At 43.3% G+C, this 27,048-nt stretch overlaps 2 protein-coding genes and 2 pseudogenes across 2 annotated transcripts; 3 read left to right on the forward strand and 1 right to left on the reverse strand.

Moving 5' to 3' along the window:
• Window positions 1-116: 116 nt before the first annotated feature.
• Window positions 117-1,433, reverse strand: LOC140675894 (NADH-ubiquinone oxidoreductase chain 5-like; annotated as a pseudogene).
• Window positions 1,434-18,531: 17,098 nt separating this feature from the next.
• Window positions 18,532-20,076, forward strand: LOC140675904 (uncharacterized). The gene is made up of 3 exons (XM_072910515.1): window positions 18,532-18,914; window positions 19,216-19,552; window positions 19,627-20,076. The coding sequence occupies exons 1-3, from the start codon at window positions 18,532-18,534 to the stop codon at window positions 20,074-20,076; spliced, it is 1,170 nt and encodes a 389-aa protein (XP_072766616.1).
• Window positions 20,077-20,150: 74 nt separating this feature from the next.
• On the forward strand, window positions 20,151-20,501 carry LOC140675905 (uncharacterized). The gene has a single exon (XM_072910516.1). The coding sequence runs from the start codon at window positions 20,151-20,153 to the stop codon at window positions 20,499-20,501; it is 351 nt and encodes a 116-aa protein (XP_072766617.1).
• A 3,959-nt stretch (window positions 20,502-24,460) lies between these two features.
• Window positions 24,461-25,251, forward strand: LOC140675907 (cytochrome c oxidase subunit 1-like; annotated as a pseudogene).
• The last annotated feature ends 1,797 nt before the right edge of the window (window positions 25,252-27,048 follow it).

Below are 27,048 nucleotides of genomic sequence, written 5' to 3' on the forward strand. Positions count from 1 at the left end.
ATCCTATAAATAATTTTCTTTCCCATAAATTCAATCCATATCTTATCTATCCTATAGGTGTTTAATCTACAAATTATAATAGGACTATAAATTCATATATATATATAATTTATAAATCATATAGATCTAAAAAAATAACTAAATATTAATATATTAATTAAATTTTTTATAGACATAATCAACCTTAATAATACTCCCACAAATAATAATAACATTGTAGTTATTTTTACATTTACATTCATATATAAAAAGTAATTATCAAAAAAAAATATTCACATTAATATAGATCCTCTAATTAACCTTAAGATTAATAAAACAAACATCGATAAATTCATTAATTTATCTTCTTTATAATAATAAAATCTTGAATTTTTAAATGAGCCAAAATAAATATAATAAATCAATCGTAAAGAATATGACACAGTAAGAGAAATTGATAAAGTAATTATTATTAATAAAAAAATATTAATATTATTTAAATAGATAATTTCTATAATTAAATCTTTAGAATAAAATCCGGCTAAAAAAGGAATTCCTATTAATGCTAATCTAGAAATATAAAATCTTATTATAGTAAATGGAATAAACTCATTTAAATTACCACATAATCGAATATCCTGATTATTATTCATTAAATGAATTATAACTCCTGCACACATAAATAATAATGACTTAAAAATTGCATGAGTCAATAGATGAAAAAAGGCTAAAAAATTAAATCTTAAACTTAAAATTATTATCATTAACCCTAATTGACTTAAAGTAGATAAAGCAATAATTTTTTTTAAATCATTTTCAAAATTTGCCATCAACCCAGCTATAAATATAGTAAAAATTGAAATATATAATATAATTTTCTCAATGCCCCTATTCATTAAATATTTATTAAAACGAATTATTAGATAAACCCCTGCAGTAACCAAAGTTGATGAATGAACCAAGGCTGATACTGGGGTCGGGGCGGCCATAGCTATTGGTAATGAAACAGAAAAAGGAATCTGAGCACTTTTTGTAGCTGCTGCTAAAACAATTATTCTTAAAATTAACTTATAATTTTCCATAAAACTTAAATTCCAACTTCAAAATGTAAATATTAATCAAATTCTTATTAATAACCCAATATCTCCCACTCGATTGCATAAGACTGTCACTATCCCAGAATTATATGATAAATAATTCTGATAATAAATCACTAAACAATAAGAAGTTAATTCTAACCCATCTCACCCAAATAAAATTCTAATTAAATTAGGGCTAATAATCATTAAAATTATTGATAAAACAAATATAATTACTAACTTAATAAACCGATCAATAAATATGTCATCGCCTATATAAATTATTCTATGTAATATAATTATTGAAGAAATTAATATAACTACCCCAATGAACAATGAGACTCAATCAAATAAAATATAAAATTCTACATTAATTGAATTAAAATTAAAAAATAATCATTCCATTATATATCTTAAATTTATTAAATTTAAATATAATCTTATAAAAAAAAATAACATAAAAATAATTATTATAAAAAATGAATAAATTTATAATAATCTAAGATAAATTTTTTTTATATCACTAATTTCACAAATTAATATTTTATTTTAAACTACTTAAATAATGACATTATAATAAAATAAATAAATAATAAACATTACTTATTTATTAATAATTAATATTATCTATATTGACTAATATAACAAAACTAAATTCTATTTAAAAAAATTAATGTATTAAACTTAAATTTAAAATTATTAAAATTAAAGGAATTAAATGAATCAAAATAATCATATAATCTTTTATATAAATAAATTGTTGAAAATTTTTCTTCAAAATAATTAAATCCATGCTGAATATATGAATATAAATATAATGAATAAGCACTCCTAAAAAAACAAATCATTATTATATAAATAATAACAGATATCTCTCATCTAATTAAAACTCTAATTATAAAAATCTCTCTAAAAAAATTTAAAGAAAAAGGAAAAGAAAAGTTAGCAGCACATAATAAAAATCATCAAATTCTTAAAGACGGAAAAATATTTAATATTCCTTTATTAAAAAAAATCAACCGACTCCCTGATCGCTCATAATATAAATTCACTATAAAAAATAAACCTGATGAACATAGGCCATGAGAAATTATTAAAATATAAGCACTAATAAATCCTAATTTTATTATTGTTAATATTGAACATATTATTACATTTATATGTACAACAGAAGAATAAACCACCAAACTTTTTATATCAATTTCAACTAAACATAAAATACCAATAAACAACCTTCCTACAATCCCAACTCTAAAAATTACATACCTATACTTATTCCTTTGAAAAATAAATATTATAATAAAACGTAATAAACCATACCCCCCTAATTTCAATAAAACAGCAGCTAAAATTATTGACCCATAAACAGGCGCTTCAACATGGGCCTTAGGCAACCAAACATGAAAAATAAAAATTGGTAGCTTAATAAAAAATGCTATAAAATAAACTAAATAATCTCAAAATCCTATATTAATTATTATATTTTTTATCAATAAATTAAAATCAAATGTTATATTATGCTTATAAATTTCAAATAAATAAATTAATAAAGGCAAAGAAATAAATATTGTATATATTAATAAATAATAAGATGCAGAGGTTCGTTCAAAATTTAACCCTCAATAAATAATGACAATAAACATAGGAATTAATCTTAACTCACAAACATTAAATAAAATAATATTAAATTTATAGAAGAAAAATAAATAATTAAAATTAATAATATAATTTCAAATATTAACAATTTTTTCTCATAATTTATTTTAATTAGCCTACCACTCCTCTCCTCCAACTGAATAACTATTTTTATTAAAGCTAAAATTCAAAACCTTAAAGCTAATAAAAAAAATGAATAAAAATCAAACCCTATAAATATTCTCACCCTAATTCAAATATCATCTTTAAATATAAATTTAAATAAAAATAAAAATCTAAAAATAAAACATGAATTATAAAAAAATATAATTTTTTTATTTTTTATTAATAAAATTATAAATATAAAAAAAAAATAAAAATTTTATCATATTAATTCAAAAAAAATAAATAATAGAATAATTTAATTATACCATAGTGGTCCGGCCGCGTACACGGTCGTGCGGGCCGTGCCGTTTGACCAGACCGGGGCGACATCCCTTTTAGCCCTAAACTCGCCCGGACCAGACACCTCTTTGGCATCCCCCGGGTGACACCCCTGGCTCACACTCTTGCCTCCGGTGTCCACCCTCGAAGGGTAGCCATTCGCGTGCGTCTTTCGGTTATTATAGTGGCCAAGACAAATCACCACTAGGCGGACTCCTGTATTGGCGGTCCGGCCGCGCTTCATGGGTCCCCACCTTGACGAGAAGCTTCCGCAGGGCCCTGGTTTCGCAGAACCCCTTCTGGGTTCCACTACTAACAGGTTCCCGCTTCCAGTTCCCGATCCAGCAGAGCCCTTCCCCTTGGACGAGTTCCCAGGGAAGGAGTCGAGACACGTACTAGCCCCAACGGCACTTGGCTCGGAGGGGTCTTCGGTGCAACGACGCCCCAATCAACGCGAACCGGTTTCCCCCGGTCAGGCACCAGCCATTTCACAGGATGTTATCGCATTGTCGATCAACATCCTGCCCCGAACGTCTCCGTGTTTTGTACAGGGGGTAAGCGCACCCCAGCTCGAACCGTGTGTAGCATCGGGACGGTAGTGTCCTTCAACCCACATCGGGCTTCCTGACCCGTGTCCCCGCCTCCGCGTTTTTATACGAGGGGGAAGGCGGACCCCTGTGCGTACCGTGTATAGCATCGGGACTGCGGTCCTTCAACCTACATCGGGCGTCCTGTCAACCGATCCGTCTTTCGAGTTTCCTATACAGAGGAAAGAGGACCCCTGTTGCGGTGTTTGGTGACTTTGGGACTCGGATCCAGCCGAAAATCCCTCCATCACCCACCACCAAGACCCGAATCAGAGATGAGCGACCCCCTGACACCTCGCCCTGCTGTCAAGCCAACAGGTCGAGGTCCTACCCGAACCCTGCATCGTAGGGTGGCGACTACCCTACAACGACCAAAGCGATGCCGGCCAAACCCGCCGTCCCCGAAGAGCCGGAGGATCCCCCGACACCGAGATGGCCCGGAAGCGCGACCGTCCCAGGAGGCTCGTCGGCACCCGTAGATCCGCCTCCCTCCAAGAAGCCGCGCCCCGACCGCTCGCTTCCCGTCTTGTTGGGATTTGCGACGCGTAAGCCTCACTTCAGGATCGGCACCCGGGGAGCCCGATCAGCATCGGTTGCCTCTCCATCCGATCGGCTCTTCTGAAAAGGACTCCTCCGGAAGGGAGGACACTCTTCAGGCGGGCACGCTAAGGCCCTCGCGTAGTGTCTTTGTTACTCCTCAACCCCCGCCCAGCCACGCTCCGGCTTAAGGGCTTTCGCCCCCGGCGTACTATGTGGCGTTCACCATCATTTCCGCCGCGACCGTCGCGTCTGTAGCAGGAACCGATTCGTACGCGTCCGACACCCAGGTATGCATGCCGGTGCTATGCATCCTGCCCGAGCCCGGGTCCAAGAGGAAATCCGGCTAAAGATGCGCTTTTAGCTATCTCTCCACTCCGGTTTCCCGGGCTTCAGGACAGAGCCTCCCCACCATGTCAAGGTGACGCATCATCGGGAAGGAGTAGGGAGGTAACCTAACCTAACCTAACCTAACCTAACCTAACCTTTTTTTTTTTTTTTGTTACGAGGGGGAAATGCCTTTACGCATCCCCGGCCTGGTATTGGTTGGCCGGGGTATGTGGGACTCGCCGGCGCTATAGAGGAAGCACCGGAATACCCACTAAAACCCCCCCTGGGTATCCTTCCCAGACGGTTTATGCAGAAAGGAGGGCCTCGCCATCGGCACTTTCCCTCCTCCTGCCCGTCTCGTACACACACACGCTTGGACCTGGGTCCAACGAGCACTCGCAGGAGCGTCCCTTCCCTATTACGACCCCGGGATACCAACCGGGGTCTTCTCCTTCCCAGATTGCAGTAGACGGAGGTGGAATGTCCGTTTCCTACCCCACTTCCGGCTCTGCGTCTCTCCCACACCAGAGACGTAATGGGGGGGGATAATCGTGTCCCCCCCTTTATCGTCATTTTCGTCCTACTTCCTTGTCCACCCCACTGCCTGCTCCGGCCCCCTGGTCCGACCGCCCACTTACTAGTGGGGGTCGGCTTCCAAGGGTGGGGGTCTGCTGTTGGGGGTTCTCGCCCGAATTCCCGGGAGAGGGAGGAGGGGTCTTATCTTCCCTCCCCCGGCGTCTCTCTCGTCCTTCTCTCTCTCTTTCTCGCTCCGCCTCTTTCTTTGTGCTGAAGACTACTCCACAGAAAGAGGCCACCGCCCTCCATTTATCCTCCCCTTCTACCATAGCCTTCACTATGGCTACGAGGGAGAGATCCTCTCCCACGGCCGTGGACAATTCCGCCCGGCTTTCCACCCACGCAGGACACACCTCCAGGGTGTGCTGCGCTGAGTCCAGGGGGTCGGTGCAGTGGTGGCACTTGCCCGTAGTCTCCTACCCAATACGGTCCAGATATTCGCCGAAGCAGCCGTGCCCCGTGAACACCTGAGTCATACGGAAGGTCATTCCCCCCTTCCTTTTTTCCACTCAGGCCTCAAAGTGAGGCCCTATGGCCTCAGCCACCCTACGCCCCGCAGCTCTGCCAGACGGAGAGAGCAACTGCTGCTTCCACCGTTCCAGCATCTTTCTATGGTGCTGCCGCCTCTCCGCAATCTTCGCCCGGGGGACGATGTTCCGCCCCGCCTCCCGGAGCCCTCGCATGCGTCGGTACACATCGGTGTACATCTTCGCGAGAAGCTCCACGGGAGGAATCCCCGCCAAAGCAGTCGCCGCTTCGAATGACACTGTACGGTAAACACGTACCACCCGTAATGCCATTTTCCTTTGGACCCCGTGCCCAGGGTCCTCCGGTTGCCGCTGATATCCTCGGCCCATACGGGTGTCCCGTACAGCATCATAGCGTGAACCGTCCATCCATACAGCCGCCTGACTCGACCGTCAGGGCCTCCCAGGTTCGGGAATAGATGGCCCAGCGCGGCAGCTGCTTTCTCCAGGCGGGGAACTAACTGGGCAAAGTGCGCGGCGAAGCGCCACCCACCGTCCAGCAGTAACCCCAGATATTTAAGGGTATTTCCCACTTTCGTCTCCACCCCCTCCACCATAACCCGAAGGCTCGGCGGCACACTTCTAGCACCTGGCCGGAAAATGATTGCCTCCGTCTTCTGGGGCGCCACCCTCAGGCCCAACTCCTTGATAGCCCGCGTAATACACGCCGTCGCTACCGTGGCCAGGGCCGAGGCCTCCCTTCTGTTTTCCCCCTCGGCTAACACGATCGTATCGTCCGCGTAGCAGACGACCGTGCAGCCGGGGGGGATGGCCGTCCTTACCACCCCGTCGAAGGCCAGGTTCCACAGGAGTGGCCCGAGGACCGACCCCTGTGGGACTCCACATCCCACTCGTCTCGTAACCTCTACCGCGTCCCTGTTGGTGTAATGTAGGGAGCGGTCGCTGAGGTACGATTGGATGATCCGGCGGAGGTATCCCGGCACGCCGAAGCGGGCCATGGCTCTTTGGATACATCTCCAGGGCAGGGTGTTAAAGGCGTTCGAGATGTCAAGAGACACGCCGATCGCCACCCTGCCCTCCCGCACCGCGGCTTCCGCAAAGGCGCGCACCCTCAGTACTGCGTCCACGGTTGATCTTCCACCGCGGAAGCCGTACTGCCGGTCATCCAAGTTCGGCCCGATGCTTTCCAGGTGCTCGACGAGGCGATTGGCGACTATCTTCTCCAGGATTTTGCCAGCCTCGTCGAGCAAACATATGGGCCTGAACGACGAGAGGGTCTCCATATCCTTGCCTTCCTTTTGCAAGAGGACCAAATTGGCCCTCTTCCACCTCTCGGGGAAGATTCCCAGTCTGAGGCACTTCGTGTGTAGGTGTGCAAGATGCCCACCCATCACCTCAAAGGCTCCAGCCCACGCCTTCCTAGGGAGTCCATCGGGTCCGGGGGCCTTGATGCCGCAGAGTCTCCGCCTGCACCTCTCCATTTCTTCTCCCGAGAACGCCAGCTCCTCTGACCATTCTGGTCCTCCTTTCGCAAAGATGGGGGAGGGGGTATCCTCCTCCTCAGACTGTGGAAAGAGCCCTCCGACCACCCGGTCCAGGGCTTCCGGGGAAAGGGTCTCCGTAGCCGGTGGCCCTCTATTGCAAAGCTTCCTGAGCACCATTTGGTATGGCCGTCCCCAAGGGTTCTCTTCCAAGTGCGAGAGGAGCTCGTCCCACGCCCTAGCTTTCGCTTTTTTTATTTCCAGGCGTAGGGCGTCCCTGGCCACTTTGTACGCCTGGTAAAGGCCTCTAACTTCCTCTACCGGCCTATCCTTCTTCTTGGCCCGGGCGTATTTCCTCCTTTGATGGACCGATGACCGCCGCAATTTCGCGATCTCCCCGGTCCACCAGTACGCCGCTCTACGGCCTTGCGGACCAGCCTTGATCCGGGGCATTGACGCGTCACATGCATCAGACATGGCGCCCCGGATCCACTCGACTTCCTGCTCTATGTCCCTGTTGGCCTCTCCCGGTTCTCCTCTCCCCAACCACGTGATCGAGAGGATCGAGGCCATAAAGGCGTCCTCGATCATTTTCTTTGTGCTCCAGCGCCTAGGAGAGGTCGTCTCTCTCAGCCGTCGACTGGAGCACCTGCTCGGGTGTGACCATGAGGCCGTAGACTATGTACCTATGATCAGACAAAGTCTCGATCTCCGTGGCCACCCTCCACCCTAGCACCCTGTTGAGGGTCGCTAGGGAGGCCCAGGTAAGGTCCACCACCGACTCGCCCCTTTCCCGTATGCAGGTGCTTATTCCTCCCTCGTTCAGCAGCCTTAAATCCAGTGTCGCGGCCCACTCCTCGACCGCGACACCTCGGCGGTCCGTCCTCGGGGAACCTCACGTCATCGATTTTGCGTTAAAGTCCCCCGAGACCACCACCCGCCCCACTCCCATCCCGCTGATGATAGCGGTAAGGGAGTCCAACCTCTCAGCAAATCCTGAGAGGTCCAGACTAGGCGGCAGGTAGACCCCGACGACCAAAACGGGTCCCCATCTGACCGCCACTTACCCTTTGCCCTTGGCCACCAGTTTGGCAGGAAGTGAGGCCGGAGCATCCGCCCTCCATGTAATCGCTACGGAGCCCAACTCGTCCCCCACCCACGAAGGGTGCTCGGGGATCCGGTACGGCTCCGCAGCAATGCCCAAACCACAACCACGCTCCGCCAGAGTGTGCACAAACAAGTTTTGCGCCTGACGGGCGTGGTTGAGATTTGCTTGCAAGACCCGAGCCGCCATTTATTTATTATTTGAATTATGACTCGGGCCTGCCTCCGATCCCTTTAATGAAGAGGGGCTTTCGGGACCCCTTTCCCATCCTGTACCTTCTCCTTCAGGGGGGTAGTCTAGGGGGAGGAGATTTGTATCCTCGTCCTCCCCTTTGTTTCCCATCTTTGCCTCGGTCTCGCCCACCATCCCAGACCGCCCACCACCCGCTGACCGGCGGGTACTCCTTCCAGGGTATTCTCCCTTTCTATGGTGGTGGGGACATCCTCCGTTTCCTCATTCCCCTCCATTTCCTCCCCCCCTCTTTCAGCTGCTTGTTGGGGGGTGAGGAGCAGGAATTGTTGAGGTCTTTGGCTTTTTTCTCCAATTCTCCCTCTCTCTTCCTCTTCGGTTGCGACCTAGGGGTCGACGCGCCGCGGGGTGTGGGAGTTCCCGCATTCACTGTACTCTTTGCCGCGTCGTGTCCTTTTTCCCTTATAGAGGATCCTTTCCCCTTTATAGAGGAAGGTTTCCGGCCAGTGCTTTCCTCTACGGGCCTGCGTGTTTCCCCCCTAAGGGCCCCGGTAGTTCGCCCAGTTATGCGACCACCCTGCGCAATGGGGCAGGCCGCACTCCCCGCCCTATGTCTTGCCGGCTTCCCTCTATCCGCGCATATGGGACATCTAGGCGCCGCCCTGCAGTCCGCCGCTCGGTGTTCCTCCTCCCCGCATTGGAAGCAACCGAATCTTCGTTCCACGGTTGCCGTGCATTTCGACTGTACGTGTCCCCTACCCAGGCATTTAAAGCATTGGAGGGGCCTCTCTTCCAGCAATTCAACCCTGGCGTGGGCCCACCCAACCCTTATTCTGCCGGCTTTCGCCACCAGATTGGCGGCAGCTGCAGGGCATTTGGCCCACGCCGAGCCCATCCCATTGGGGGCTCTTCTTATCGCCCCCACTTTGATGTCCCCGTGGGCACATCCACCGACTTCCGCGATTGCGTCCCTTACCTCCGAGGCCTGGACTGCATCGTCCAGGTCCCGAAACAGGAGCTCCGCGGTCTTGATAGGGAGGGATACCCTAACTCCCTCCGCCCCCTCCAATGCCTTTCTAAGTTTGGAGGCAAAAGCCATAGCCTTTTGGCTGGCTCCCTCACCTCCCACTTCATATATAATCGCCCCTGTAAGGTCCCTCCTGTTCCTGAGCTCCGTGATGTTGAGCTCAGTCAGGTCGATCTGACCCCTCGCACGGCGGACCATTTCGCTGTACTGTCCCTCCGGGCACGTAAAAACAACCGCCGCAGTGCGGGGGACCCTTATCGGCCTGGGGGCACCAGCTCTCTTCTTACCCCCATCAGGGGGTCCAGGTGGTGGTGGTCTCTTCTTCTCCCCCTTCTCCTTTCCCTTTACCTTGGCTGTCGGGGGTGCCGGGGATGCGGTCTCCTTCCCGCTCCTCAGCTTCCTTTTCTTTTCCAGTGCCGCCGCATATGTGAGTCGCTCCTTGTCGGCTGCCCGCGACGGTTTTGGGACGGGTCCTCCTCCGCCTTTAATTATGGCGGCTTTAATTCCCGCTCCTCTTTCTTTTTGCCCTCTGAAAGGGCCCTGATTTTCTCCCATAAAGGTCGATCCCGAGGCGAGGTTTTCGGCGTACCTAACCTCTACCATCGGGTCTCCCTCCTTGAGATACTTCCGCCCTTTGATAACTTTAAGGGCCTCGGACACGACCTCCTCCACATTCCAGCCCACCTCGGGGTTGGCCCTGATTCTAATCTCTTCCTCCTCCATGAGCGAGAGGGAGATTGGCGGTTCTTTACCTTGGGGTTGCGGTACCTCCAATTTCCTTGCCGCCCCCTTTTTTCTGTTTTTTCTTTTATTTTTCCCTTCCCTTTTGTCAGGTCCCACCTTTCCTTTTATATTTAGGAACTTCCCTCCTTTGTATGATCCCGCGGGGGATGTGTTTGTCCCCATGGATTTAGGAACCACCGAATCGGTTTCTGGGGCCCCTTTCCCCAGGAGCGGTTCGGTCTCCATCTCTTCGCTGGAGCCTTCTTCCGCATAATTAATTACTCCCGTACCCTTTCTGCTCCTCGTACGAGGGGCAGGGGTAGGGGTACTTGGAGCCACCTCCAGGGAAGGTTCTTTCCTCCTGATAGGCGTTCCTTCTTCCACTCTTTTCCTTAGGAGTGCATTCTCCTCTTTAAGCGCGGTCTCTCTCCGCGTCAACTCCTCCATCTGGCGCTGAAGGGAACCGCTCGCTCCCTTCAGTTCTTCGACGTCCCTTCTCAGTTTGGTATTTTCCTCAATGAGGGCCCCAAACTGAGCCTTACTCTTCTCCAATTGCCTCCTTACTTTATCGGAGGACATGCTTCCCCTACTGGCTAGGGTAACCGCCCCCGCAGAGGTCACCAGCACGGCTTCCTTAAGAAGCCAGACGAGGTCTCCTTTGAGATTCTTGGAGACCTTCGCCACCTTCTCCACCGCCTGTGTTGCGGTGAGAATCTCTGCGCAGACATCAGCTGCCGGAGAATTTTTCAATTCCTCCTCAATTTCCTTTTGCGATTTTAGCTTTTTCCAGGCTTTATTCCTTTCCCCTGGTAGAGCAGACCTGTCATAGACCCATTGGAACAGAGCCAGTTCTTCCTGAACCTGTTTGATCCGGTCCATAGTCTTTTTCACCTCATATTCGCCCGTGGTTATCGGACGACCTTGTTTCCTCTTTTCAAAGAGGAAGGACCCGGTATCGCTCTGTGAGTTCGTCGAGCCGGCCGATTCCGAACCGTCAACGTCGGAATCATCCTCCACCTCGATAACCTCACCGGTCCTTTCTTTCTTGCTCTCGCTTCTCTCCTTTTTAAGCGGTCTCGCCCTCATCTTTCTCAAGACCGGGTCTAGAGTCGCTTTTTCCAGGTCGGTCAGTAACCTAGTTCCCCTGACCACAGGACACTAGCGGTCGCCCCGACCGAGGCTCTCCTTCCTTTTCTTCCCGCGAGACTCGCAGTGTTTCTCTTTACGCCCGTCTCCATATTTGTTTTTGATAATGACTTCATTTCTTCGTTAATTCCCGCTCCCCGCTGCGGCTCCGTCACCCAGGGTGTACCCTCACCTGCCGCAGAGTGTCCCGAAACATGACCGGCAACACTCCACGACAGGGCCCCAAGTTCCCCCGGGGGGGTGACATACAACACGGGCCGGGGGACATACATCCCCGGCACTGGTCCCCGGCCTCTTACTCACCCATGGAGGTTTTGACGCCTCCATGGGCTTTCGGGAGTTCCCGGCCTCCGACCTCCGGGATACCGCAGCGGGTGGTGCCACCCGGGGGGCCCCATGGACGGTTGGGACTGGGTCGCCGCTCCCCGGCCCAGTCTTACCCGTCATGGCGACCAGCTTGCACGCGTCCTTGACGGAAGTTACCTCCCGCCAAAGGGCCCCGACTTCGGAATGCACCGCTTCGGAAGGGAAACGGTCGCGATGCACCGTCGGGCTCCATCCCGCCGTCGAACCCTGCCTCGGAATACGTCCGAGCGGCTCCGACGGCCGGGCCGACCCGGCGCCGTTGGGCTATGCCCGTGCGGCCCGCGCCGGCCTTCCTCCGCCTCCCCGACCCCGTCCTCGGAAAACGTTCGAGCGGCTCGGAAGAGGCCCGGCCCGATGGGTCCGGGAGTTCCGGAGATCCATCGGCCCGTCCGCTCTCCTCGCGGCGCGCACTCAGGGGTAGAACCCACTGAGCCGCCTGCACGCGAGATGGAGCCCCGCGATTGTGGGACGCCAGCCCATACCAGCACCCACATCCCCCCGAGGGACGCCGCACGGCGGGAACACCCACACGCGCGGAAACCCTTATGTGCCAGGAGCACCCAGCAGTGTGTCACGGGCGAGGAGCAGTCCTCCCCCAACGGTGCCGTACCACCGGGCGATTGCACTTAGGGCCGCCTACCCCTACCAGCGATTGGGTTCGCGCTTTAAACCACCCCCAAGGGGGTGGGCGCAGTCCTTAAGGGAATCGCTGGGCTCCCCTTGTACCCTTACTAAGGGTACGGTGCGCTCTTAGTTCCCCTTCCACCTCGGAAGTTATCCCAACTTGGCCGGAGCCGTGTGGGTGTTCCATGGGGTTTCAGGGTTAAGCCTTCTCACCACGACAAGGTGGCGCACGACGAGGAGGAACTTAACCTAACCTTTTTTTTTTTTTTTTTTTCGTCTGAAAATGCGTTACGCATCCCCCGAGAGGCGGGAACTCCCCGGGGGTATGTGGTACTTCCCCTATTTAACGGGGTATACCCGCTAAAACCAGACGGTGGTCCTCTCGGCGGTTGGCGGGTGGGCTCTGGTGTCGCGTTAGCATTCAACCAGGACCCACCCCCGCCTTTCTCCCCCAGATGGTCGGAAGAGATTCCTGCCTTTTAATGCGTCACTGAGAGAAACTTCAGTGACGCATTAACGGCGGCGTTGCGGGACCACCACGCAACCCCGCCGCCTTCCCTGGGGCCAAGGTGCAATGGGGAGTGGGTGTTCCCGCACCCACTTCCCCTTGACCCCTGGGAGAGGTGAGAATATGACTCTCACCGCCCCCGCTAATGGCCTGATTGAAAGCCGTTTTGGGGCGAGGAGGGTAAAAGACCCCCCGAGTTCACTGCCCCGTGGGGGAGAGGGGAAAAGACTATGTCTTACCCCTTCCTACTCCCCCACTTGACCGTCATCCCCCTTTATTGGGGGATGACAGAGGGAGAGGTGTGTTCCACCTCCCCCTATTCTCCGCTCGAGGGGGGACGGAACATAGTTCTCCCCACCCAGAGTATGACCGTCGTCGACCCCCAGGTCCCCACATAAGGGGCACCTGGGGGCCGATCTGCATCCCACCATGGAGTGGTGTTACAGGTGTACCACACCGGTTAACAGGTGTAACACCTGTTACCACGGTCCACTCCAGAGCGGCAGGAGGTGCTCAGATGCTCCATTGTGAGGCACCTGAAACATCTCAGAGGGCTGTCTTGTAGATCTTTTTTGATCTTATCGCCACCCCCTCTCCTCTCCTTCCCATCTTTTCCGCCCTCAGTGTTACTGGGTCGGACCTCTCCGTTACCCTTCCCCGACTTCCTTTTTTTCTTTACCTCTCTCCACTCCTGCTCCTGTCCCTTTTTCTCCTTTGTCTCCCTTTTCTCTCCCACCTTGGGAACCCTATTGGGATCTTTCTCTCCAGTGTAACTCGGCTTCTCATGGAGAGCCCGAGCCACTTCCTCTCTAATAAGGATGCGAATTGCATCCTGGTCGGGAAAGGGTGTGGGCGGGGGTGCAACTGTTTGCACCGGGGGGAGGAACCTAACCTAACCTAACCTCGCGAATCGCTTTCACAGCATCATTTACATTAATAATATTGTTACGTTGCAAAACGTTACAAAATTGTTTAAACTTTTTATTCACGAGATGTGTATTTTGACACAACCATGAATGCATATGATCGATATAATTTTCAAAATTGAATAAATGTAATAATGTTTAAGGTTGCATATACAAAGACTTATTAGATAATGTTAATTTAACAATCCTCGATCCGTTTAATTTAATCATTTGGATAGATAGATCGCAGATCTATAATGGCTGACTTTCAGTCAATTGTACATATCGTTCAATGTCTGTACGTTTCTGCATCAATAAGTGCCAGAGTACGATAGGCAATACTACTCGATTGCCTCGGTTATCACCAAGTATCAATTCCACATAAGACATAGCTCCAACGCTTATTCCAATCTCCAAATATTTGTAAGATGTCGGGGTTAAGGTATAACCAAGTATGCAAACCGCACGATGAGATGAAACGCTATATAAAATATTAAAATATATATTAAAAAATAATATTTAGAAAATAAATAAAACTTACATTTTTTTATTAAATTTCACCGTTCTCAATCGGAATGTAAAAATTCATCTTGTTGGTTTCTTTTGTGGAGCACATTTTTTAGCACAACCTTATGTACGGACAACTGATGCGATACTAAACTATTCAAAGTACTGCGAGCAATTTGTAATATCGCAAACCGTAATGAGGAGGGGAGTATTTCTGGCGTAATTTTGCAAGCGTCAATGTAAGGCTGCTAAAAATTATTAAAAATCGCGTCCCCACGTGCTTTCTCGAGCGCCGTAAGTGGTTGTCGTACGATGAAATCGATACAAATATTCGGTTACAAATCTATACGACAAAGCGTGAGATAAAATTTTTGCTAAATGAAAACATATACGCCGACAGTACGGATGTTTGCGCTGAAGAATAACGTTTCGCACAGTGGGTGGGTATTATCATGTATATTTGACTATAAATATAAATAATAAATATGTTACGTTCTGTCGGCTCCACGTTTCCCCCCCCCCCTCCACGAAATAAACAATAATCGTCCGATCGGTCACAAAAAACGGGTCGCGCAATAGAAGAGAACCATTACCATTAAATAATGTTTAGACCCATTAAAAACGATATCTAAACAAATACCGGAAGAGATCAATAACGAAATCCTCTAAACAACGAAACAGACAAACACAGCTGCATAATCTTAAGAAAGAAACAAATAATGCCGCTACGCACTGTCGGCTTCACGTTTTTCCTCCCGAAAATGAAGCAATAATCGCCCGACTAATCATAAAAAGGATCGCGCGACGAAAAATATTTTAAAACATTATTTAAAAACGATGTCAAAAGAAACGACCGAAAAGGACCGATAGTGAGATCCTCTAAATGAATAAATCGACAAATACAGCTGCATAATCTTAAGAAAGAAACAAATAACGCCGCTACGCACTGTCGGCTCCACGTCTTTACCTCCTATAAAGATAAAGCAATAATTGCCCGACCAGTCATAAGAGGGCCGCGGAACGAAAAAAATGTTTTAAACATTGAAATCGATGTTCAAAGAAATGACCGAAAAGGATCGATAGAGAGATCCCCTAAATAAATAAATGGAGAGCTGCAAGGGGAAAGTGGGATTATTTTCAAATGGACCCATCAATAAATAATATTATAAATAAAAAAAATAATAACAACGAGGAGGGAAAAAACGCTGGGGAAAGAATCTGGTCGCGGTCCACCTGTCCGTTGCGTTCGGGCGATATATCCGAAGATTCCTCTTCGGTTAGGATGACGCTTAGGCCAACGCGTCCACGTCAGGTTCCCTACAGGAGCAGTGCGAGGTTAGCCTCTGCAACAAACAGAGAACACGTGGTTAGGATGGAGAAGTTGCGCATCACTAGGATTGAAGATGTTAACTTCCAACTCCCCCTCACCCGTCGGAAGGAAACCGAAGGGACGATGGAGAACCCACTTCCAAGCACGAGTGGGATGAGGCATGACCCCCCTCCATCCCCGTTGATGAGTGCGAAGGACAACGAGGTCAGGCCAGCTGCGGAAGATTTTTCTGCACGTGTGCTGGGATACAACCATTCCTGGCTCAAGAAGGAGAGGACTTCCGCTCATGATGAGAATATGGAGGCAGACTCCATAGATGGCGAGGAGATCCGCGATAAGATCGCAGAGGAGAATGACAATATTTCTGTCACCAGTTCGGTGGCAGAAAATATAGTCGAGGAGCAAAAGGAGAAACGGGGCAAAGGCCATCAACCGGTCATCGGCAAACATGTCGGAAGGCGCCAAAAAAAAGAAGGAAGCTCAAAGACGCAGAAAAGAAGAGAAGAGAGATAGAAGGGCGGCAGAGTCGCTGCTTCCGGATCCTTCTAAATCAGCGAGGTGGAAACGTCTCCTCAACGATGAAAAGGAGATGGAAGAGTTGCTCTTGCTGGAATCCACCGAGGTAATTGCGGCGCAACTCATGGAGCATTCCACCATCCTATATAAGGTGGCGGACTGCTCCAACGGAATGAAAGGGTCTCTGGTCAGGAAGGTCAAAGACACTGTAGTCCTGCTGAGAGCAGCTACAACAGTTATGGCCAGACAAATCAGGGAGGGAGAGAACCCTGAGCTTAAAGAATTCCGTAAGGAACTGACAAAGCTCCGGGAGGAAAATGCGGAGTTGAAAAGGGAGGTGCGAACTAGAAAGCTCCTCTTCCTCCCCTTGTATTTTTACCCGCCCCATACTCTTCCTCATCTAGGGACATTACCCAAGAACACAAGAAGGAAGAGGCTGGTGGTGAGGTCGGATGAGGAGGATTATCGGAATCCCACCTCTCCTTGTTTAGCGGGAGGGACTGCCCCCTCTCCCCTTCCTATACAGGGGGAAAAGGATATAAGGGAGGATATGAAGATGGACACAGCAGTCCCCCCGGCAAGGACAGGTCCCGTAAGACAGGCGGGATCGACGATCAAAGGGGGTACCGCGGCCATCGAAGGCCTTCCCTCCGAATCTGCCCGAGGAGCTGAGGGCAAAATATAATGAGCTGATGGACCAAAAGGATGCAGTTCTAGCACTCCTGGATCCCATCGCGAAGCAGATGGAGACGCTAAGGCTCTCTGGAGCGGTGGTTGCTCCAAAAAAGCTTGTTCCGGCTCCGCTTCCTGTCCCGTCTACCGCTGGAGAGGAGGCTAAGGCCTCTAATCCCCGGGGAAGACAAGAGCAGAATCACGTGGGACCCGCTCCCACGGCCCCTGACGCAAAAACGGAGGGACCGCGAGAGGGTGGAAAGAGGAGGAGGAAAGGGGAAAAGGCCCGCGGAGGGCAAGATCCACTGAAAGCGGGACCCCAGCCGCCTCCCAAAAAAAAAGGAAAAGCTGCCTTCTCCAAACCCAAAAGGGGCCGACAAGGCCCTGTCGAAGGGCAGACACAAGCCCTCAAGGGTAAGGCGAAACCCACCGAAAAGACAACACTTTCGCCTCCCCCGCTCACAGGGAAAAAGGAGACATGGTCGGAGGTGGTAGAGCGTAAAGCTCGCAAAAAAACCACCAAAAAAGGTGACAATCGGGCTCCGGCAACCACGAATGTTAAGGCGAAGGCAAAGGAGCCAGGCAATAAACCACAGGGCCCTCAACCTAAGCCTGCGACGTCCAATCCTCCCTCCCAACCAAAAAAGAGGGGAGGGAAAATGGACGTAGGAGAGTCCCCCGTACAACTGCGATGGTGCTTACATGCCCATCCGGCAATACAAGGAGAATCTGAGACTGGCGATGGACAGTATAGATCTCGCCAGTCTCGAAATTAATGGCCTGAAGGCCAGAAAGGCAGTTACCGGTGTCCAACTATTTGAGGTTGGGGGTCCGGACAACAAAAAAAAGGCGGATGCGTTGGCGAGCCGAATGCGAGAGGTCCTCGCGGATAAAGAGGGGGTGATAAGAGGGGGAACCCCTCGAGCAGAGGGTACCAAGGAAAGGCTCTAAAAAAAAGCCCGAGGATACCCCTCTGCCGAAAGATGATGGGGAGGGTACGCAGATAGAGGCAAAGCCGGAGGAGCTTGATCACCCAAAATAAATGGCGGTCAGGTTCCTCCAAGCTAACCTAAACCACGCCAGTCAGGCACAGAATCTCTTTTATCAGAGCCTGGCTGAGCGTGGCATCGGGCTGGCCATTGTTGCTGAGCCCTATAAGATCTCAGCAAAGCTTACGTGGCTGGGGAATGCAAGAAGCACGGCGGCAATCGAGGTCGGTGCTGCAACAAATAACACCCCCCCTCTCAAATGTATTGGAAAGGGGAACGGATATGTTGCAGCAAAGTGGGGGTCCACAACAATAATTAGTTGCTATGTCCCCCCTAGTTGAAGTCCTGCCCAGTTTGACTCACTCCTTGAACAGGTGGGGGATGTTGTCAGAAACATACTCCCTGCCGATCCACTCATAATAGCTGGAGACTTTAACGTCAAGTCTCCGGCACTGGGTGAGTCGAGGCAGGACACCAGGGGAACTACCCTGGTGAGGTGGGTGAATTCGCTCGGCCTTCACGTTATTAACGAAGGCCGAGTGAGCACATGTGTCTGGCCCCAAGAGGAGTCGATCGTGGATATAACGATCGGCTCCAAGGGGGCAAAGAGGATGGTGCGAGGATGGCGCGTGGTGGGTGACTCGAGAGGGGAAACCTTTTCGGACCACTAATACATTGAATTTGTCCTGGACGCCGTGCATTACTGGGTACATCACCCACCTCGAGGCGGGGACACAGGTAGGTGGACCCTCACAAAGCTGGACCCCAAGAAACTAGAAGAGGCCTTAATGACCATTTTGTGGGGTATCCCGGAGGGAGAGGAAAGGCGGGACATTAACCTGGATGTGGAATGGTTGCGGGGCGTTATGCGCGAAGTCTGCGACGCAGCCATGCCACGCGCCAGGGTCCTCCGCCCACGTCACGCCGTCTATTGGTGGACGGAGGAAATAGCGCAATTAAGGCGCTCCTCTGTCCAGGCGCGACGCACCCTCTTTCGTATTCCCAGAAGAAGAAACCCGGAGATCCGAGAGGAGGCCTTGGCTGCCTATAGGGCCGCAAGATGCGCCCTTAGCGCCACTATCAGGAAGTCCAGGGCCAGTTGTTGGGATGAGCTACTGTCATCCCTCAACACGGACCCATGGGGGCGTCCATACAGAATAGTTCTGAATAAGTATAGGAACTGGACACGCCCCCCGTCACGGAATCCCTGGATACTCCCGTCCTCAGGAATGTTGTGGACACCCTCTTCCCGCTAGTGGTTTAGGAGTCCACACTCAACTGGGGTCCCGGCCTGGGGGACCTTATGAACTAGAGGAGGACGAGGAGATATCCAGCAACGAACTTCAGCGCGCCGTCAAAAGAATAGGATCAAGAAAAGCTCCTGGCCCTGACGGCGTGCTTGGAAAGATATGAGTCTGGGCACTGGACTTTCTGGGAGAACATCTGAGGTACATATTTAATAAATGCCTCAGACATGGCGCTTTCCCCCAGCAATGGAAGCAGGCTAAATTGGTCCTGCTCCCCAAGGAAGGCAAGGAAGAAGGAACCCCGTCGGCATATAGACCAATATGCCTGCTGGACGAGGTCAGCAAGATCTTTGAGAGGATCATTGCAAAACGACTTGTTCGACATATATCCCGAGAGGGTGGTCTCCACGAGGAGCAATATGGCTTCCGCGAGGGACGTTCGACTGTGGATGCGATTAGTCGTGTTACGTCCCTCACGGAAGAAGCCGTGGAAGGGGGCGGGGTGGCACTTGCGGTATTACTAGATATCGCAAACGCCTTCAACACCCTGCCCTGGGATAGAGTAATGGATGCCTTGTTGCAATACAGGGTCCCTCCCTACCTTGTGGAGATCATCAGACAATATTTCCGGGATAGGAGCCTGGAGTTCGTCACACAAGACGGACTCCAATGCCGACGGGAAATTCGATGCGGGGTTCCGCAGGGGTCAGTCTTAGGACCCCTACTGTGGAATCTCACATACAACCGAGTCCTTTGCCTTCCTCTCCCTCGTGGCTGCCACGCCATCTGCTATGCAGACGACACATTAGTGGTGGCCGCGGGGAGCAGCTGGGGGATACAGCAGCCAAGGCCGAGACAGCGGTGGCAGTTGTGGTACAAAGCATCACTGGTATGGGTCTTAGAGTGGCGGCTCAAAAAACCGAGGCTCTTTACTTTCACAGTAAATCCTCTGGGAAACCGCCAAGGACTCATATCCGGGTGGGAGATACTTCTATCTCGGTGGGGAACCGGCTTAAATATCTCGGTCTCCTACTGGACGGCGAGTGGAAGTTTGGACACCACTTCAATGTCCTTGCCCCAAGGTGAAGCGCTTCTCCACGGCGTTGGGTAGGCTCCTGCCAAACCTTGGGGGACTGGATGGTTGAGTCCGCCGTATATACATGGGCACCGTAAATGCGGTGGCCCTGTATGAATGCCCAATATGGGCGACGGATCTCGTGGCCATGCGTTATGCAAAGGACAAGTTCCGACGCATACAGCGCAGCATGGCCGTGAGGGTGATAAGGGCCTACCGCACGGTGTCCCATGCGGCGGCCACGGTCCTGGCGGGTTCGCCCCCCTTGGAGTTCCTGACCGCAATGTACGCGGAGCGGTATAATTGGGAAAGGGGGCTCAGGAGGGGTCATGGCCCTCTACCAGCCAGGGTCAAGAAGACCATCCGGATCCACGCCCAGCGGTCTATGGTGGAGAGATGGAGTGCCCACCTATCTGACCCGAAGACTGCGGGTTAAAGAACCCGCGTTGAGGCCGTCCGGCCCTGTCTACAAGAATGGTTAGACAGGGCCCGAGGTGAGGTATCCTTTAGGATGACACAGGTGCTCACCGGGCATGGGTGCTTTGGTGAGTACCTGTATCGAATCGGCAAGGAAGGTACCACGGCCTGCCACCATTGTAAGGAGGTGAGAGACACGGCGCGGCACACGCTGGAGAAGTGTCCGGCGTGGGACACGCTGCGCCGTGATCTCTGTTCAGTGGTTGGCAACGACCTCTCGTTGCCAACCATGGTTACGAAGATGTTGGGTGATGAGAGATCCTGGAAGGCGATTGCCTTCTTCTGCGAACAAGTTATGACGCAGAAGGAGGCGGCCGAGCGCATACGCCGACAAGAAGAGGCGGCGGCAGAAGCGGCGATTGCGGCCGCTGCAGCGGCTGTTGTAGATGACAGCAGCGAGGAGAAACAGGAGAAGGAGAGTGACTCCGATGGGAGCTTGGGTCCCTCCTTGCATCGGCTACCCCCACTGACAATGAAGCTAAGGCCTTGACGAGCAATTGAGGGGGGACAATCCAGTCGCCCTCTCCTCAAAGGAGAAGATGACATTAGAGGGGGGCATGGTTGGGGATTGGATGTCTCCACCAAGTGCTCCCCTCCCCCTTATTAGCCCATCCCCCTTATTAAATTAAATGTAACTCATTTAAATCTTAACTATTCTACATTTTGATTTGAATTATAATTATAATTAAATTTTTAAATTATTAATCTTTTAATATAATTTTTCAACAACAATATATAAAAATTAAATTAAGTAATTCTATTCGTGGATTATCAAATTAATCAACAAGTTCCTCTAAATCATAAAATACCGCCAAATTTTTTATTTTTAATGATTAACATTTAATATTTAATTATATTTTATTTTCATTTAAATAATAGGGTATCTAATCCTAATTTATTATATAAATTTTTTTAATTTTATTATTAATTTAAATAAAATTATTTAACTTTTAATATCTATTCATATTTCACCATAAAAAAATAAATTAGTTAAATATATTTATTTATTTATATATTTTATATTTATATATAATTATTTAAATTTATTTTTATTTAAAGTATAAACCGCAATTGCTGGCACTTTATTTATTAATAATAAATTATAATTTTCTATTATAAATTTTTATTTAATTAATTATTATAAATACTAATTTATATATTATTAAATTATTTAAATTTTATATAATTTTTTAAAATTTTATTTATACTTTAAATTATAAAATAAATTAAAAAAAAAAATTAATTTTGTAATTATATTTATTAATTATTAAAAACAAATTATGAAAATAATTTAAATTTAAATTTAATATGAATATAAAATTTAATTTATAATATACATAAAAAAAAAAATTAAATAATATTCCCCCCCCCCCTTTTTTATATTATTATCATTATTATTAATTATTAATAATTATTTAAATATATTAAAATATTTTATTAATAAATAATTTTTTTTTTCTATATTTTAGGTTTTTAATATTTTAAATTAAAAATAATGATTAATAAGTTTTAATTAATTAATATTAAATAATTAATGTTAATTAAATATTTTAAATATATATAATTAATTATATATTTATAAAAATAATTAAAATATTTTATTAACATTAAATAATAATTATTAAATAATATTAATGTATATATAAATAAAAACTTAAATTTTTAATTTTTTTTACTTTCTATAAAATACTCTCCTTAAATTTATATAAATAAGATTTTTAATTATTATTAATTATTTTATTTATAGATAAGTTTTTTAATTTTAATTTTAATAATATATTTTTTTTTATAAATACATATAATTAAAATAGTCAATTATTAAATTTAAATAAAATTACTCTCTCCCTCTGAATTTTATTTTAACTAATTATTCTTTTTTAATTCTATAATACCTAATTATTTTAAAAAAATCAATTTTTATAATAATTTTATTTATAATATTTTATTATTTAATTTATTAATTAATCTTTATAACTACTTTAATTTTAATAAATTCTTTTATTATTTTTACTAATACAAATTTAATTTAAATTATTTATTTAAATTTACTTATAACCTTTTTTTAAATTAAATTTACTTATCATATTTAATTTTAACTAATGATTAATAGTCAATTTTCAAAAATATTATACTAATTTATATTTATTTAATTAAAGTAAGAAAGCTAATTCTCTAAGCTTTTAGGTTCATACCCTAAATATAGAAATTTTATCTTTCTCTTATTTAATTAATTATTTTTGCTATTTAAATTTTATTAATAACTAAAAATTTATTTAATGATATGCCTGATAAAAGGATTATTTTGATAGAATAAATCATACATAATTTATATATGTTTTCATTTAAATTAATTTTTTTATATTTAATAGATTTAAACTATCTCAAAAAATTTCAAAAATTTTTATGCTTCATAATACATTAAAATATAATATTAATATTCAATATTTATTCAAAGTTTAATACAACTAAAAAATTAATTTTATTTATATGCATCATAATTTATTCATAAAATTTTTTTTATTGTCTTATTTAATTTATTTTTCTTTTATTTCTTTATTTTTATACGATTTATTAATAATTTGATTTATTATGGAAATTAATAATTTTTTATTCATTTGTTTTTTATCAATTAAATTAAAAAATAAAAAAATTATTTTTTTATATTATCTCATTCAAGCTTTAGCTTCCTTAATAATAATGTTAACTTTAATTATTAATAATTTTATATATATACAAATAAATTTTATTATAATCAATTTTTTTATCTCTATTATAATTAAATTAGGGATTCCCCCATTTCATTCATGAATCCCTTCTGTTGCTATTTTTTTAGATTGATATTCATTATTTATTTTTTTAACAATTCAAAAAATTATTCCTTTATACATAATTTCACTTATTAACTCTCCAATTTTTTTACTATATTTTATAATTTTAACATCTGCATTTATCTCCGCCTTTAAAATAATTAATTCAATAAATTTTAAAATTTTATTAAGATTTTCTTCAATTAACCTAATGTTTTTTTCAATTAACCGGATGAATATTAATTTTAATTTATTTTAAAACCCTAATCTGATTTTCATATTTAATATTCTATACACTTATCCCATTAATTATTATTATAATTTTTATATATTTTAAAATTTCATTTAGATTTTCTTTAAGTAATAACTTTCCTTCAATTAATTTTAATTTAATTTGTTTGTTATTAATTTTTAATTTAGCCAGAATTCCCCCACTAACGTTTTTTATTTTTAAATGAACTATAGTCTATATTTTTTTATTAAATTCAAATTTTTACTTTATTTTTATTTTAATGATTTTAAATTCTTTCATTTTAATTTATGTTTATATTAATTTAATAAATCTAATAATATATTTTTATTCAATTAAAATTAAGCTTTTTAATAAACCAATATACATATATAAATTTTCTTACTCATATAGATTATTTATTTTTTTCATGATTTTAAGCTTAATCTTTTCATTAATTATAATTTCAATTTAGTTTGTATACAATTTTTTAAAATTAGATATATAATTTTCACCCCACTTAATCAATAAATTTTAAATATTAAGATTTTAAGTTAAATTTATAAACTTTAAACCTTCAAAGTTTACACAATAAAATTTTTAAAAATTTTTAAATTTTAAAAATTCTAATATTTTAATTTTTTATTAAAAATTTCTTTAAATTTGCAATTTAATATTCTTATTAGTTAAACTATAAAATATATAAAAAATTTTTATTTTTATAACACATTTAATGTAATATCAGAAAATTAAAATTTTCTTAAATAAATTTACAATTTATTACTTAAATCAGACATGATATCTATTATTATCTCACTTAAACTTAGTAAATAATTTTATTATCAATAAAAATATACTATGAATAAGTGACTTTATTCAACTAATCACAAAGATATTGGCATTCTATATTTTTTATTTGCAATTTGGGCTGGGATAATCGGATCTTCTATAAGAATAATTATTCGTTTAAAATTAGGATCATCTAATGCACTAATTAATAATGATCAAATTTATAATTCAATAGTTACTAGACACGCATTTATTATAATTTTCTTTATAGTTATGCCATTTATAATTGGGGGATTTGGAAATTTTCTTGTCCCTCTAATACTTGGTTCACCTGATATAGCCTACCCTCGAATAAATAATATAAGTTTTTGACTTCTACCCCCCTCACTCTCTCTACTTTTATTAAGTAATTTTATTAATGATGGAACTGGGACTGGATGAACAATTTATCCCCCTTTAGCCTCTAATACATTTCACAATGGTCCTTCAGTAGATTTAACAATTTTTTCTCTTCATATTGCCGGAATATCTTCTATTCTAGGGGCTATTAATTTTATTTCTACAATCTTAAATATACATCATAAAAATCTCGCAATTGATAAAATACCCCTTCTAGTTTGATCAATTCTCATTACAGCAATTCTCTTACTTTTATCCCTCCCAATTTTAGCCGGAGCAATCACAATACTTTTAACAGACCGAAATTTAAATACTTCATTTTTTGATCCGTCAGGAGGGGGTGATCCTATTCTTTATCAACATTTATTTTGATTCTTTGGTCACCCCGAAGTTTATATTCTTATTCTCCCAGGATTTGGGCTAATTTCCCATATTATCATAAATGAGAGAGGAAAAAAAGAAACCTTTGGTGCCTTAGGAATAATCTATGCTCTTATAGCAATTGGATTTTTAGGCTTTATTGTTTGGGCTCATCATATATTTACTATTGGGCTAGATGTTGATACCCGAGCCTATTTCACTTCAGCAACAATAATTATTGCAATTCCAACAGGAATTAAAATCTTCAGTTGAATTACAACACTTCATGGTACAAAAATTAATTATAATTCCTCTCTTTGATGGGCTATAGGATTTATTTTTTTATTCACAATGGGGGGATTAACTGGAATTATACTATCCAATTCCTCAATTGATATTATTCTTCATGATACATATTATGTTGTTGCCTACTTTCATTATGTTCTTTCTATAGGAGCTGTATTTGCCATTATTGCAAGATTTATTCATTGATTCCCTCTTATTACAGGATATTCTTTAAATAATTACTTTTTAAATATTCAATTTATCTCAATATTTGTTGGTGTAAATTTAACATTCTTCCCACAACATTTTTTAGGGCTGAGAGGCATACCTCGACGATACTCAGATTATCCAGACACCTACCTCTCATGAAATATTATTTCTTCAATTGGTTCATTAATTTCTATCATCAGATTAATTTTTTTAATATATTTAATTTGAGAATCCCTATCATCTAAACGTCTTGTCTTAAATATATTCTATCTTAATCCTTCATTAGAATGACTAAGAAAATTACCACCTGTTAATCACAGATATAATGAAATTCCTTCAATTTAATTAAAAATTATCAACTTTAAAAAATTTTAATATGGCAGATTAGTGCAATAGATTTAAACTCTATATATAAAGATAAATTCTTTTATTAAAAATAAATACTTGAATAATTTCCCTTCAAAATTCTAATTCACCTACATATGATATAATAATTTTTTTTCATGATTTTACTATAATAATTTTAATTTTCATTACTTTATTAATTCTTTTTATTATAATTTCAATAATTAATAATAAATTTACTGACCGATTTATACTTCAAGGCCACACTATTGAATTAATTTGAACTATTTTTCCAATATTTATTTTAATTTTTATTGCCATCCCATCAATTAAAATTTTATATTTAACTGATGAGATATTTAATAATAAAATTACCCTGAAATCTATGGGACATCAATGATATTGAAGGTATGAACTTTCAGATTTTTTAAATATTGAATTTGATTTATTTATAATTCCTACTAATGAATTAAACCCCAATGAATTTCGTCTATTAGACGTAAATAATCGTTGTATTCTTCCATATAATTATCCCATTCGTGTTTTAACTACATCTATAGATGTAATTCACGCTTGAACAGTCCCATCTTTAGGAATTAAAATAGATTCTACACCCGGACGACTAAATCAATCAATGTTAATTATAAACCGACCAGGTCTTTTTTTTGGCCAATGTTCTGAAATTTGTGGTATAAATCATACATTTATACTCATTGTTATTGAATCAACAAACTTTCCTAACTTCAAAGACTGACTTCTTACCTTTTAACTAATTTTTTTTATTTTAATTGAATAATTAATAAATATAAAATATAATTTTTACATTCATTAAATGACTGAAAGTAAGTTTTGACTTTTTAAGTCAAATTATAATAGATCTAACACCCTATTTTTAATGTAAAGAATTAGTTTAATATTAAAAAACATTAAATTGTCAATTTAAAAATATTTTCACCCCCACAAAAATATTCTTTTATACCACACATAATACCGATAATATGAGCAATAATGTTAATTTTATCTATATTTTCACTTTTTATGATTTTAAGCATTATTTATTTTTATCCTATCAACTTAAAAAT

Source organism: Anoplolepis gracilipes, unplaced genomic scaffold (assembly GCF_047496725.1).
Source record: "Anoplolepis gracilipes unplaced genomic scaffold, ASM4749672v1 Contig23, whole genome shotgun sequence".
Taxonomy (NCBI): domain Eukaryota; kingdom Metazoa; phylum Arthropoda; class Insecta; order Hymenoptera; family Formicidae; genus Anoplolepis; species Anoplolepis gracilipes.